At 37.8% G+C, this 16,193-nt stretch overlaps 1 protein-coding gene across 3 annotated transcripts in view; it reads left to right on the top strand.

Annotated features, from left to right (window-relative positions):
* The first annotated feature begins 4,336 nt into the window (after positions 1-4,336).
* Positions 4,337-16,193, top strand: part of TMEM161B (transmembrane protein 161B) — a 116,602-nt gene continuing 104,745 nt past the window's right edge. The window contains exon 1 of one of the 3 annotated variants that reach the window (XM_056824620.1): positions 4,337-5,092. In XM_056824620.1, coding sequence (XP_056680598.1) covers positions 4,571-5,092 — 522 coding nt within the window. In that variant the 5' untranslated portion in view covers positions 4,337-4,570. The remainder of the gene's footprint in view (positions 5,093-16,193) is intronic. The other 2 variants (XM_007487343.3, XM_016431571.2) reach the window with 2 other exon arrangements.

Genomic DNA, 16,193 nt, shown 5'->3' with positions numbered 1-16,193 from the left:
TTGTTCTGAAAACTGTGACCTGATTATCTTAGTAGTAGTAGGAAGCTGCATAATTGACTGAAAATGGAAAAATTAGATAAGAAAAACACTTAAAAGATTGGGATAATTTTCCCTGGTAAGAAGGGGAAAAGAGTAAAAGATGATTTTCTTTGTGGTCAGTAAAGGTAAATAAAGGACTACTATAAAGGTGATAACCAAGATAATTGCCACTGAACAAATGAGTGATTAGTTTAAATAGCAGGAATATTATATATCCTAAGAGTAATACATTTCATATTAATCAGTTCCTGAAATAATTTGTGAAATCCTTTTCTTTTGAAAACAAATCAAATCATCATCCAAATTTGGCTTAGTTAAGGTGGAGGGGTAGTTGAAGGGATGAAATATTTTTTTAAACAAAGGTGGGGACTGGTATATTGGACATTTGCATTTAATATCCAACTTTGTATTAATTTAATTTACTTAGCTGAATAAAGTTTGCTGCTAATGCCAGGTTGTGTGAGGTAACTAGCAATTCATTTTAAAAACTGAGAATTCAAAGTGATCTTGATAAATCCAATAATAAGCATACATTGGAAATCAATCTAAGTAATTCTAAAGAAAAAAAGTACCACCACAAATTAACATGAAGGGAGGCATAGTTATCCAAATACAATAATTTTAGAGGCTAACAGGAATACCAAATACATTGGACTTCTGGTAATATACTCTCATAAAAACATTATAGATAAAACTGTTTCCATAAGACCTTTTTGATATTCTAGTAATAAATGACCTTGAACAAGTCCATGAAAGATACCAAAAAGGATCACATGAATTATGTGACATGAGAGGTAGAAGTTGTTTTAAAAGAAGGTTATAAAGCCATTGATTAGGATCAGATTTTTATCAGAATATTATATCTAGTTTAGGGTATACTAACTAGAATAAAAATAAATTATTCTTAGAAAACAAACTAGTCCAAAGGAAAGTAATTATTTAAAGGGTCAGAATAAGTAAGAGAAAGATTATATGTGATATAACAGAAAAAGTACTAGGTTAGAAGACCCAATATATGGACTCTTGCCCTACCTTTGCAATTTATAGAATCAGTATTAGAACTGAAGATACTTCAGAGGTCTAGTTTCAACCCATTATTCGCAAGCTCTTAAGGCTTCAATTTCTTATCCATAAAACCCCTAAATAAAAACCTAAAAGATTGTTTTAAGGAACAAATGAGAATATATGTGTCTTTAAAAATTGTTTGATAGATTTCCATTTTTATTTATTTGAAAGATAGCAACATAAGTGTTGAGTAGCCTGTTTTGTCACTAACAGATTTTCCCACAACTAGAGAGAATTATTTGGTTGAAAGAAAAGCTAAAAGAACAATTTTATTGCCTTTAAGTACATGAAAGTATATTCAGAAATTATATAGCATTGATTCAATAAAGGAAAAGGAGGAAGAGAAGGGGATAGGTACTTATATATTGACTACTATGTGCCAGGCACTGCTAAGCATTTTACAAATATCTCATTTAATCAATTAAATATTTATTGAGAACCTATTACATTATAGACTGTGCTATGGAAGAATACAAATGAAAACAAGTTCCTTTATCCTCCAGAGAGTTTACAGTTTAATTAGCGAAATAAGATATAAATAAAACAAGGGGCAGTTACAAAAGCTTTTTATAAAACCAGGAATATATAATAATGCAGTACAAGATGTATGCTTAAAAGCTATGGAGAGTTCACTGTGTAGAAAGGGTTAGTCAAGAGGGCTTTTGAAGGCTGTTATGTTGAGCTTTGAAGGAAGTCATGGGTTTTATTGGTGGGAAGGCATTTCGATGGCTAGCAAATAGGTTAGACACTTAAATATAGGTTTTATAAGTTGAAGAATATCATAATGAAAGTAGGAGAGAAAGATCTTTGGATCTATGGAACACATGGTTGTAACCTTTTTTGGGGACCATGGGGCATTTTTGTCAGTCTGGTGAAGCCTGTGAACTCATTTTGAGAATGTTAAATATATAAAATGTAATACACAGGATAATAAAGGATTATGTTATATAAATTATGTTGAAACCCAGTCAACAGGGACAGTTAGGTGGAACAGTAGGTAGAATGCCAGGCTTAGAGTTGGGAGGACATGGATTCTAATGTGACTTCAGACCTTCCTAGCTGTGTTATCTGGACAAGTCATTCAACTGTTTCTTTTCCTCATCTGAAAAATGGACTGGAGAAGGAAATGGCAAACTACTCTAGTATCTTTGCAAAGAAAACCTCAAATAGAGTCACAAAGATTTAGACACAACTGAAAAGACTGAATAAAAATGTCAAATAATATATTATAGCATAGTTTATGTATGTATATATATGTATATAAACTACATATTGTATACAAATATTAAATTCCCCCACCCTCTATGTTCTTATTACCATTTGGAATGAAAGCTCCTTGTGAGGAGTGATCATTTTATTTTTTGTTCTTATATCCCCATTGTTTAGCACATAGATGTTTAATAATGATTGATAGAAGAAAAGGAATACTTGACAATTTCTTCCAACTGGTCCTCTTTGGTTCTCTCACCCTAACTCCAAACAATACATACTTTCCCCTTCTGACTTTCTTGTTCTTAAGAATTTTTCTCTGCCTATGGTAAAACTAGAAACTCATATGCAGGCAGTTTCCTTATCTATAAAATGGGAAGTTGGATGATCTCCAAGGTCCCTTTTGGCTGTAAATCCTATTACTCCCTTGAGGTTTGTGGGGCTACTGCATGCCATAGAATGAAATGGTTTAGGTAACATATACCAACTTCTACAAATGGATACAAACTGCTCACAATTTGGTCCCATTTTATTAAGGATCTATTTAGTAATTTGTTGTGATGGGGGCAGCCAGTCAACTGAAATTAAAGGATACTAACCAGATGTTATGTTGCTACAAAAAGTGGGAGTACTGAACAGGAACCAGAGTGCAGAAACTTCTGATTTTAGCAATAAACAGTTAAGCAGCAAGACATCTAGTTGTGATTTCCCTTAGGCCTCATTTTTGCAGGAATAAATTTTATCCTGACAAAAATTTGCACCTGACTGGAACATATATGGAGACAATCTCAAAGAAAATGCCCAATTTAGAAGAATGCATTGTCCCGGATTTGATGTCAGATCTTTTAACTCATAAATTCTTCCCTTCCATACCTTTTTTATGGAGGTGGCTGCTGCTTTCAAAAGGAAGCAATTACAGAGAGCTCTCAAATGATCACTGCCACTATGTGTAGCTGCCTGCAGCTTATGTCACCTTATAGGGGAAAAAAGGGGGCTTAGTGAAGATTCCTACAATAATCAGCAGCCTCAGAAAGCTCCAATTTCATCATCTTATCTCTATTAGTTACTATTACAAGTCTTCCTTATCATTCTACATCATGACCTATTTTGTACGTTTCTCTTTTCCTATTAATTAGCAGATCTTTTTTGTTTTCCTTATGTTCAGGGCTCTTAGGATTTCAAAACTGATACTACTGTCTACTTGAAGCATTTGAAGAGAGGAAGTAGGGTGCAATCACTATGTTTTTCCTTCCATCATCTTCTCCTATGGCATCAGTGCCTCCAAATTCCCAAGTGAAATCAGGAATGCCCTGAGTATTGTTGAGCTGAAGGGACTTTATAGGCTATCTAATCTAACCCAGCTTCCTCATTTTACAGATGAAAACAGAATCAGAATATTGCCCAAGGTCACATAGTAGTAAAAAATGGAGTCCACATTTGACTCCAAAACCTCTAAGTCTAAATCCAATGCTTTTTTCACTAAACCAGAGCTGCAGGATCCGATGGATTGAAATATGTTGCTTAGACCTTGGTAGGAGGCACAACTATCATCTGCGCATCCTAAAGAATACTGAAGGAAGAATTTATGAGCTAAAGGATCTGACACAAAATCTGGGACAATGTATTCTTCTAAATTGGGCATTTTCTTTGAGATTGTCCCCAAATATGTTCCATTCAGGTGCAAATTTTTGTAAGGGTAGAATTTATCACGCTTTGTACATATCTGTTTGTATGTTGTCTACATTAGATTGTAAGCTTTGTGAGGGAAGCAACCGTATTTCTTTTCGTTTCCCCAGCATTTAAAAGTGCCTGGCGAGCAGCAAGCATTTACGAAATGTTAATTATTTGATTGACTGATTCCCCACCCATTCCTGGCTCCTTCAAGTCTCGGTAAACTAAAAATTATCTGTCAAAGTCAGCTAGAGATTCAGCTGTGCTAGCTTTCTCCCCGCCAAGGTGAGAAGGCTTTGGAAGAAGTCAGAAGAGAAGTTAAACAAGGGCTTCTCCTAGAAAGTCACTGGGAGAAAGGAGTAGGTGGAGAAGAAAGCCACAGGGTTGGAGGTGTCCACGCAGTTAAAGCTCGTCACCTGAACACCCGAAGTATTTGTGAGGTGTCGGAGAACAAGTACGAGCAGCGTGCAGCATCTTTCAGGCGGAGGCAGGAGGGCAGGCAGCTTCCAGGATAGTGAACGATGCATTTGCTCAGGTGTGGCAATCATGGGGGTGAGGGGAATGCAGAAAACTGTTCTAGCCACCAATGAAAAGAGAAGAGGCCTGGCTCATCTACCGTCGCCCGAGACCGGTCACGCTCCTAGCCTCGGGGGTCAGATATCTGCAGCTTCAGCAGGGCTCTCCTCCCTTCAGTCTTCTTGGGCTTCCAGCTGCGAGCATGCGCATGCTCACACGCCAGGGAGCCCACACGCCAGCAGGTCCTTCAGCACCTTGGCTTCGCAAACTGCTGTCTCTTTCCTGCTTCTTCCCCGGCGCCGGCCTCCGACGCATGCCCCTCCCCCTCGCAGGAGTATCGGGAATTTCTATGGACGTCTCTTTTTTTATGGAAGACGCCCCTGCGTCCCCTGGCTGGCTGCGTGCCGCGGGGTCGACTTGGCGTGTGGCTGGAGAGGCGGGACTTCCTGTCCCGCGCTCTCTCGTCTTCCGGCTAGAGCCGGAAGACCCCCCCGCTCCTGAAAGGAGTCAGAAATTCCGGGACGGGAAGGTGAGAGATTCCGTATCGTTCCGGGGGAATCAGAAGGTGGAATCACCTTGCTCCAGCGCCATGGTGAGTTCAGGAGGCGTTCAAGGAGGCACGGGACAGGGGTGCCAGGAGAGGGAGGGTGGGTGGGGGTGGTGGCCTCGCCATTCTCTGCCAGGATCAATGGGAGGTGGTGAGACCCAAGTGACAACCCCCGGAGGCGGAGCCCACCCGACTCCTGGCCCTTCTCTGCAGGTGGCCTTAGAGCCCAGGGCTCTCTCTGGGGGTGTCCCTGTCATCCTTGGGGGAAGAGAGTGCTAGGTAAGACTTAAGTGGTATTTACCATCTGCTTCCCACTCAAGTTACCCCCGGGAAATAAGCGTGTCTGAGACGGAGTACAAACCTGCCCAACAAACATCTATTAAGTACCTACTGTGTGTAAAGTCGACATAACACAAGGACATTGATCTCTGTAATAAAAAACCTCTGGATGTGCGACCTTCTGCGCCTGTGGGTGAAGACCCACTCCTCAGAAAATGGAATGACTTCTTTTTAAAAAGTCATTCTTAGAGTACAAAAATGAATACACACTATTTCCTTCCTGTATCTATCAGGTAAAGACAAAGATCCCAACTCCATCCCCCACATCTTTGGACTTGAAAGGGTTTGGTGCTTGTGTAAAAAGTGTTACACTGAACCAATATCTGCATAGACTGCTTTCGGTGAATGTTAACCTTCATTAATACTGTTTCAGGGTCATTCCTTTGAAACATCCAGATATGTCTTTGATATTGGGTGTTTTTGCTTGTTTTTGACTTCTTATCTAAATCAAATTGACCTGTACGTATAGGACTTTTTAGATCATATTTAACCATATACCTATAATTTCATATTTGCTGCTTTGATTATACAATATTACACTATTTAATGAATAAGTTGGCAATGTAATGGAGGGATCGCTGGATCAGGAGTCAGAGAGTCTGACTTTGGATCCAGTTTTTTCTCTTTACTATTGACCTTGGGCAAGTCACTTAACCTCTTTGGGCTGAAGTTTCCTTATCTACTTATCTATGGTTAGATCATTTCTTAGGCCCCTTTCAGCCCTAAGTCCTCTTGATAACTATTTTAAACTTTATGAAAAATCCAATTATGTGAATTGCCATACACTTTTCTTCAGATAACATGTACACTTGGTTATTTAGTTTAAATAACTTTTAGGGATAGATTTTAATGTTACTGCAGCCTGAAAAGGGAACAAAACAACCCTGAAGTCTTTAGATAATTATAAAACCCCATGAATATAGATTCAACCTATTCCTGAATACTGATACTAATGGGTCACCCAAAGAAGCTCTTAAAAAGTAAAATTTGAGCCAAAAGGAATAGTTTTTTAGTTTGATATAGACTACATCCATGAATTCAAAAGTTCTGAACTGCCATGAGATGTGTGGATTGAATGTCCCACACAAGAGTTGTCCTTAAAATGGTGAATGCCTAAGAAGCAGCTCAGGTCAGAAATAAGCCAGTCAAAGCTATTGTTGCTGTGAGTAGCCCCTGCATTTTCAGTCAGGGCATGATGGAGAGACCCTGTCTTAAGAAATAAAGAATAAGAGGTAGAGAAAATGGTTAAGTTCTTTAGGTATTATTTTTATTTATAAATCAGCTTACTTTTTTATGATATGAAAATATATTTTATTACACATTTTAAAGATACTACTTTCCTATGTCCAAACCAAATAGTAAAAACAGATGGTTTGTGCATGTCAAAGGAGAGTAGGGGAATTGAATTTAGGCTTTAGTTTTGTAATTAAAAGAAATACTCTTGTGCAATGTTTTACTGTAAACAGTGAACAAAAGTAATAGAAATAAACAATAATACTAAAATATAACAGGAATATTCAGGGCCTTGCACTTAGTAGGTAATTTTTTTGTAAGATAGTCTAAGTCATCTTTTACATTTTTATTCTCTTGAATTAGCATAAATGCTTTTTTAAAAAGAATATTTAATATTCTCAGCCCTTATACTGGATTATACAAATGTTATCACTTATACTTATTTCCATATTACTCATTTTTGTAACAAAGCAATGTTTTAAAACCAAAACCCTAAATCATATACTCATATAAACACATGATAAGTCATATGTTCTTTCTCATAAGTTCCTTGGGATTATCTTGTAGCAAAGTTCATTACATTGGATTGTTCCATAATGTTTCACTTTCTGTGTACCATGTTCTCTTGGTTCTGCTCATTTACTTTGCATCAGTTCCTGGAGGTTCTTCCAGTTTATATAGAAATCCTCCAGTTCATTATTCTTTACAGCACAATAGTATTCCATCACCATCATATACCACAATTTGTTTAGCTATATCCCAAGTGAGGGACACCCCATCATTTTCCAATTTTTTGCCATCACAAAGAACATGACTGTGAATATTTTTGTAGAAACACAGAAATGCTTTTTAAGTGAATAGAATTTATTGTAGCATCATTTGCTAACATCCATATAATTTAGTTATCTGGTGGTGTTATAACTATTTATGTGATCTTTCTAATGTGCAAACCTGCCTGTGTCAACACCTGCTTAGAAACTTTCAGGGGCTCACGTTGTATATAAAACCACTCATCAGCCTGACATTAAACTCCCACCATTTGTCTCGCTCCTAACTTTTCAACCTTAATTTCATTTTTCTTCCTTTCATGTACTCTGTATTTTATCAGAATAGGACATTAGATGTTTCCTATACTTAGCTTGCCCTTATTATTAGCCTTGTTAAATTCACTGAGACTGTTTCCAGATGTGAAATATTTTACTTATTCACTTCTGACTCTTGGTATCCTTCTCTTCTTTTATGACCAAACTCAGGTACAAGGGTTTTAAGTGCTCCTGAAAAAAACCATAAATGAATATGGGATTTCTTCTCTTTATACAAATCAAGTTCTTAGATGCTATTCTACAATCTAAGTGCTGGGCCAAGTGAAGAGATACAAAGACAAAAGCAAAACAGTTCTTTCCTTCAATGAACTTATATTTTAAGAGAGGTAGAACATACATGTATATGAATAGGTGTGTATGTACACATATATAAGATGGTTAAAAATTCTTATTGTTTTAGGCTTTAATAATAAGCAAATACAATGCAAGGTAGGCTTTGATGGGCACTAGCATCTAGTGGGATTCAGGAAATACTTCATCCTGATAGTAATGCTTAAACTGAGTTTTAAAAGAAATCAAGGATTCTGAGATAGAAGTAAGAAAGAAGAACATCCCAGGCAGGAGAAAAAGCTAAGTAAAGGTATGAAGATTGGAGATAAGTTACCATCATCTCTCAAGAAAAAGACCAGCCTGACTGGACCAGTTTTCTTGCACACTCTACTATAGATTATATAAAATATATTCATTACACACACACACACACACACACACACACACACACACACACACACACACACACACACGTTTTTTTAAAACGAATTAATATATCATTAAGTGCTTACTGTATGGAAAGCACAAATATAAAAGTCTCTGCTCTCAAGGTCTTTCATTTCTAATGGGGAAGCCAACACATGGTAGATTTTAAGTTTCAGGTTATAGAAAAGGCCTGTGGTCCTTGTGGTACATCAGCAAAACAAATATTATTTTTTCTGTAATACAATTTCTCCTGATAAAATCTTATCAGTTTCTGATATTAAAGTGTTTGACAGTGCCAAAGTTTTTGGTATCAAGAACTTTCCTTTCTGGTTCTTTGGTAGCCATGGTTCTAGCACCCTGCAGGAACAGTTACCAGGTTACATTACTACAGGGGTTGCTTCCTGAGATGATAGTTGAGGTTCAGGAGCCTGAGCTGTCTGCACCTGGATTTGAGGGAAGATGATTGATAGTCAAAGTAGTTGTAGTAGCTTGACAGGTTGCCTCCTGGCTTACCTACTTAATACCTGGCTACTTATATGGAAGTTGGTGATGACTAGCCCCTTCTCCATAGATGTTGCTTCCCCAAATGATGGCTGTGAGGGCATAATTATTAATGTGCTTTAGGAAAATAGCCACTTTGGATGATTAAATAGAGTGGGAAGAAACTTGATATAGGGAGACCAAATAAGAATCTATTGTAATACTGAAGGTGAGAGGTGGTAAGTGACTGAATTAGTATTAGCATTTTAAGTGTAAGGGGTAAATTTAGGGCTTTTTTTACTGAAATATAAATTTAGTTGGTCGCCAGGGATTAATTCAAATCCCAATAAAAATACTCAAGTCAGTTTGGGAATTTTATGGTGATTTAATTAATATAGAGGGAAGAAATTAAGAAGAAGAGAGGGGGAAAAGGGTATAAGATTTCTCCAGTCTAGCCTGAGCCAAGGGGAGTTCAGAGAACTTCCAGGCACAAGGCCTCCTCTGAGATGAGGGGCCTCCTAGGAGGATAGCGTTTTTAGGAAAGGTAAAGGAAAAAAAGGAATCGGCCTAAACTCCAAGAGAACTCAGAGAAGACACCTCATCTGAACTACGCTACTAACCTTCTCCCAGTATTGTATCAAGGACACTTACCGCCAAACCTGGATAATAGCGCAGCCATGCCAAGATGCCAAGACACCCAGCATGCTTCTACCAGCCACCTCTCTGCCACCAGCCACCTCTCCGCCCAAAAGAGAGCCAGAACCACCTCTGCGAAAAGCTCCCAGAGAGAGGAAGTGACGTGAAATATATAGACCGCTTTTTTTACATCACTTCCTGCATCTCACATGTACCAATGGTAGCTTAAGCTTGACTTAGGACAGCCCAGGGGGTCCATCAGTTGCCTCTGATTTGTCATTTGCTAGCACATATCTGTCATAGGCCATCCTTCTCAACACTTAATCCTTAAGTAGAGGTTTTGTTAGACTAAACAGGGTAGAGTAAATCTAAAATTCACATTAGGACAGAGAAAGGGATATTCTATAATTCTGTTTGTCTGTATGTGTATATATACACACACACACACATATATGAGTTGAAGAGAAAAATCAAAACAAGATTTTGCAGTGGTGAGAGAGAATAAAGAGTTGGAAAGAGTAAGATGTTGAAGAGCTTTTGATTCTGAGTGACTTGGAAAGATACTGGTTCCCTCCACAGTAATAGGGAAATGCTGGAGAAGGGTGATGTTTAGGAAAAAATAATGAGTTCTTTTCAGGTCAGTTGAATTTAACATACATCAGAGATTCCAATTCTAGTTCAAGACATTTCTAGTCTGCTCCTTTGCCCTTATTACATTTTATTTTGTCTTATACTCATATGTACTTTTCTTATCCCTCTTGATAACTTGTATACATCTTGAGGGTAGAGATTATGTTGTTTTTCATTTTTGTATCCTCAATGCCTTTTACTGTGTCACAGTGGATATTTAATATATTTATTGAATTAACTGGATATATGCTATGATCCCCTATTGGGCCATAAGGTTTAGAAAGGTAGGGATCTCCTCCCTACCCCTAATATTTTTCTTTACATGAAAACTATGTGCTAGACACTATAGGGGCTGGGAAAGAAAGGAAATAAGGATTGATGCTGCACTTACTGTATGTAAGGCACTATGCTTAGAGCTTTATAAGTATTATCTCATTTGATCATCATAACCCTATAAGGTAGGTCCTATTATTATCCTTATTTTACAGTTCAGGCAATGTGGAAGATAGAGGTTAAGTGATAGTTAAGATTCAAGATGTTCAGCTTCTATAGTACAGTTTTATTGAATCCTGAGATTCTAATCTGTGGGTATAACTGGGCACTTTTCATCATAAAACTAAATGTGAGCAAAAATACTGCTTATGTAGTCTTGTGGCCTGGACTAGAACCTCCCTTAATTTGGTGGGAAGGGGATCTAGTGTAAGAACCCATGGCTGTCTGGGACTTTACTGTTTTTGAGCTGACTGCCATCACCAACAGGCTTTTTCAGTGCAAAATGAGGGGAATGGGACAGTTAACATTCTAATTTCTTTTCTGGCTCTTAAATATGATTGTAGTCCTAAGGCTATGGTCTGCTTGTCTTTATACAATTACTATCGTGTGGATTAAAAATTATATATTATTCTCCAATGTATTAGTTAATATAGCAATAAAGGCAGTAATATTAGTAATTTTAGATTGGCAGTTTCCCAATAGAGAATTAGTAAAAGGTAGAGCCCTTCAGAAGAGGAATTGAAGTACCAGGCTTTCCTAATGAAGAATATAGAGCAGTGATGGTAAACCTTTTAGAGGCTGGGTGCTATGCCCCTCCTCCCCACATGTTGGGTATGCCCTGCCCCTCCCCTCTTAACCCCACATAGGGGAGGGAGGAAGTACTTCCATCAGGCTGATGGGCAGAGGGGCAGGTAAAGTGAGGAATGGCCTCAGTGAGTGTAGAGAAGGGGAGGGGAGTGGCTTGAGTGCTCTGATCCTCTCTAGCTCTGCTACCCGTGAGCTACCTACCTTACTTACCCCTTGTTTGCTCCCATTAGGTTGATGGGCAGAGGAGCAGGGGATGTGAAAAGGTCATCAGGCATGTTGGAGAGGGGGAGGGGAGCAGCTCTGCCTTTCTAGTAATGATGGTGGGTGAGTGCCTATAGAGAGCACTCTGTGTGCCATTTTTGGCATCCATACCATAGGTTCATCATCACATGCAGGGGCTAAAATGGGGCTAAACTAAAATATTTCTCCTTTTCCCTTCTCTTTATTATTGATCCCTAATATTTCTGAGAGTATGTTTAATCAGCATTTCAAAAGTTAAAAGGCTAGAAGCTAAGTTGTGATGGAAATTTACAGCTCAAGCTCTAACCCCCTATCTAAAATGTGGCAAGAAATGTTTCTGGCTGAAAGACCCTGGCCATGTCTAAACTCTGACTCAACTTAGAAATTGTAAACTTAAGGAATATTCCCATGGTTCAGGAACTGCTGGAAACTTTGGGAGGGGAAGGAAGGAAGGACAAGACAAAGATAAATATAATCTAAACACAGTGTATCACTCACAGGTGCCTATGGATAAAGAGGAGCACTGCCTTGATTTTTCTAAAAAATTCTGAGTTCATCTGTATATCTGTACATTGTTTTTAGACATCCACTCAGAGCAGTGCCCCCATCCTTTTCACAATTAGCAATAAAGGCTACATTACCTGTCTGCAATTCTATCACTACTCCTGTCTGTTCTTTAGAGTGATTCTGGGGTGCATACTCTCCAAGAACCACTCTACACATGACTTAGTTTTGACCAGGATTTCCCTTCTCCCCATCTCATTGCAAAAATTATAGAACAGTTTTCTTTCCTACCATTTTTGTCCCTGAAATAAACCTGTCTTTGGACATTTTTTTAGAGGTTTCACTATAGTAGCAATGGGGAACACAGTGGGTGGTAGAAAGTCTTCCTTTTATCCTCTTTCCCAAAACACTTTTTTTCTTTTAATAAAAGAAAACTCTTTGGGGTTTCTAGTCTTGGAAAGTAATGATCCCCTTTATTGGTGATCTTCAAATAGAATCTGGATGATCATTTTTTGGGACTGTTGTAGAAGGAATTTTTATCTGTTGTAGAAGGAATTTCTATTAAGCGGTTGGTTGGACTAATTTAGAGATGTTAGACACTCTTGAGTGAGGCCAAATCAGATTAAAATGTAATTGGGAGATATTTAACAAAACAAATATAAATGTAATAAAACATAGTATCTGTTAATGTGGTTCTCTAAGTCAGTATGTGAATGCAGCAGGATCCTTATATACAATCAAGTGCACTCTGTTTCATTTTGGACACCCTTACATTAGATGACCTCTGAGAATCCCTACAATTCTGAGATTGCATGATTCTGCCACTGAGACTTTAGATAGTGGACTGAAATACTGTAGTAAAGTTCATCTACGAGATAGTGGAAGTGGAAGGATGTTTCTCTTTCCTTTCCCCATCTTCAGCTGGCCTCTCAGACCTATTCCTAGTGGGGATAAGTTTGTAGGAAGATTACTAGCAGGAGGTAAGATGAGAAAGGGCTAGTGAGGTATAAATATGGATCAGAATCTTAGTGGCGAAATTTCTTTTCTTCCCTGGTTTGTGCTTTTTAAAATTTCTCTTGACCTCTGAATGAAGCAAACTTTCAGATTGTTATGTGTATGTGTGAGCCATGTGTGGGTGCCACAGGGCCATGTATAGTTTTGGATTGTAAAAACGACTCTTTAGGAAAGTACTTCAAAGTAGTTGTTCAGACTTTTAAGAACACAAGCTGAAACCAATATTTGTGTCTAAGAATATCTGTAGTTGTGCTAGGCTGTGATTATTTTTTGTTCCTTCAATAAGCTTAATGTGCTTATCTTTTTTTTAGATAAGTGACTAGAATTTTTGGAATATCTCTGAATTTCATACAGGTCATTTTGTATGGTTATGTAAATGGCACCTTTAACAAAGTATTAAACTGATTTTTATCTTAAGGTACATTGTTAAAGACTCCCAACAATTGACTAACGAATGACCTTTGGCTTCACTTTCCCTTTTTCTCAATGTCAATGCTTCCTACTTGATTTTAGGAAAGTTAATCTGGTTGCTGTTTAATGGTACAAGGAACCAAATGCTCATAAACCTTTAAAGTAATGTTTGTTTATTTTGAGGCTGAGAACACCTTAAATAAATAATAAAGAGTTAAAAGATTATATTAAGGGAGTGGAGATTTGTAAGAAATGAATATTTCTGTTCAATAGAGGAATATTTCTGTCAATGTAGCTTTGAGTTAGGTGCTTTTTAGGGACACTACTTAAATGAGTCATTTGTGCCTTCTGTAGAAGTTATGGGAGAAGGCACAAGAAGAATAGAAGACAAAGAAAGACTTGACCTTACTAAGAAGGAGAAGAAAATTATGTAGGTGACCTGAAGGAGAATTTAGTTGGCAAGACCAGTTGAGGAATTTATTGTATTTGCCACAAAAAGGCAAAACAAATATTTTTTGTAAATTGGGGTCTTTTTCCTATTTCTTTCATCTCTTTGAGAGCATAAATGCAGTAGTATTATTACTGGGTATGCACTGTTTTTAATAGCTTTTAGGGCATAGTTCCAAATACTTTTATTTCACACCTCTACCAATAGTCCCTTAATCTACTCTTTTTTTCCTATTGTCCCTCTAGCATTTGTCATTTAACTTTATTTTGTCAGTTTTACCAATCTGATGGATATGAGGTGGTACTTGATAGCCTTTTTGAAGATAAGAGACTTGGACACTTTGAAGAGGAAGAAACTGCTTGTCTTCCCAAGAGTGATAAAGTAGAGTTGCTCAACTCATATTATCTGCTAAAGAGAATTACTTTTACATTGAAAATGACAGAGCAAAAATGAAAAATATCTTGTTGGTTCCCAAGATAATTAATAAGAGAAAGAGAGCAATATCTGACCTTGATGAATTCAAGTCATCTGGCTCAGATGAAATACATCTTTGGATCCTGAAAGAACAGACAGATATTGGTAATGTTTGAAAGGTTATGTAAAATAGAAGTATTATCCAAGATTGCAGGAGGGCAAATATTCTCCTGATTTTCAAAAAAAGGGGGAAAAACAAAAGTCTGAAAACTTGAGACCAATGAATTTGACTTTGATTTCTGGGGAAATTCTTAAATTTATCATTCAAGAGATAACTAGCAAGCATTTAGAAAGGAAAGCAGGGATTGCAAAGAGCCACCTTACTTTTATCAAGGCCAGATCTTGCTATACTAATCTAATTTCCTTTTGACAGTTACTGAGTTAGTATAGATGAATCATAGTATTGGAAAGATTCAGAGATATAATTTTGAGACCACAGTAAGATGGAAAGAGTAATCCAAGATTCCAATAAACATTAACTCCTGTGTTCCGCACTGTGCTAAGTACCTGAGGATTCAATTAATAGAGTCTCTGCCCTTGAAGAATTTAATCTAATGGTGGAAGACAATACAAAAGGAAGCTGGAAAGAGTAGGATGAATAACTGGTCTGTTATAGGGACTTCTTGTTCTTTGGTGATAAAACTAGACAGGGCAGCAGATGCAAAGTACAGTGAAGCCCCCAAATCAGTTTTTATATTTTATAAAGGAAGGCACTGGGAGGAGTTCTATACTCCACCCTCCTGCCCTCCATTCTGGCTGAGAGAGGTAGAATCAGTCAAGTTCTGAATTTGTATGGTAATAAGATTAGAGGCAAGCTAGATGGCAGCAATTGATAAGAGTGCCTGGCTCTGTCAGAAAGACCTTAGTTCAAATCTTGTCTCAGACACCTAACCAGCTGTGGGACCTAAGGAAAGTCTCCTAACCCTGTTTGTCTCAGTTTCTCATCTGTAAAATAAGCTGGAGAAAAACTATTCCATTATCTTTGCCTAGAAAACCCCAAGTGGGATCATGAAGAGAATGAACAATTCAAGAAATCAGAAGTCATGAACTTAACCTGGGAAAGGGCATCTATATGGAGTTAAAACCAGGCAGCAACAGATGTAAAGTGGTTATAAATGGATTAATGTCCATTCATTTCTTTAGTGGTCTGTCCCATAGACCTCTTTTAAAAAAAAAAACAAACCCTTCTTTTCTGTCTTAGAATTGTCAACATGGAAATCTAGAAATCCCCAGTTTATTTAGTTGGGATGTAGAAACCCCAGGTTTTGACCTTGTCACTGGAGAATTTTCCCTGAGGGAAAGTCCCACTTCACCAGACAATAGACATCCACTTCAGCTTTGGTGCAATAGGTAGAGCATTAGTCTCGCAAGCTGAAGGTCCTGAGTTTGGTCCTCAGAAGGAGGGTGTGATATACTGGGAAAGGCTTCTGGAGACAAAAGAGTTACTTGACTTAGGATGGGGTCTACCTCCCACCTGAAGTGGATGTCTATTGTCTGGTGAAGTGGGATCTTCCCTCAGGGGGAAAATTCTTCAGTGACAAGGTCAAAACCTGGGATTTCTTCCTCCCAACTAAATAAACTGGGAATTTCTAGATTTCCAGGTTGACAGAATCAATACTATATACTGGTTCCAAGGCAGAAGAGTGGTAAGGGCTAGGCAATGGGGCTTAAGTGACTTGCTTAGGGTCACACAGCTAGTGTAAGAGGTAAAATTTAGGGGTTATTGACTGAATATAGTATACTACTGGTCGCCAGGGATTAATTCAATCCCAATAAAATACTCAAGTCAGTTTTGGATTTTTATGGTGGTTTAATTACAATAGAGGGAAGAAATTAAGAAGAAGAGAGAGGAAAGAGA

Source organism: Monodelphis domestica, chromosome 3, assembly GCF_027887165.1.
Source record: "Monodelphis domestica isolate mMonDom1 chromosome 3, mMonDom1.pri, whole genome shotgun sequence".
Taxonomy (NCBI): Eukaryota; Metazoa; Chordata; class Mammalia; order Didelphimorphia; family Didelphidae; genus Monodelphis; species Monodelphis domestica.
This window is presented reverse-complemented; position numbering and strand designations above follow the sequence as displayed.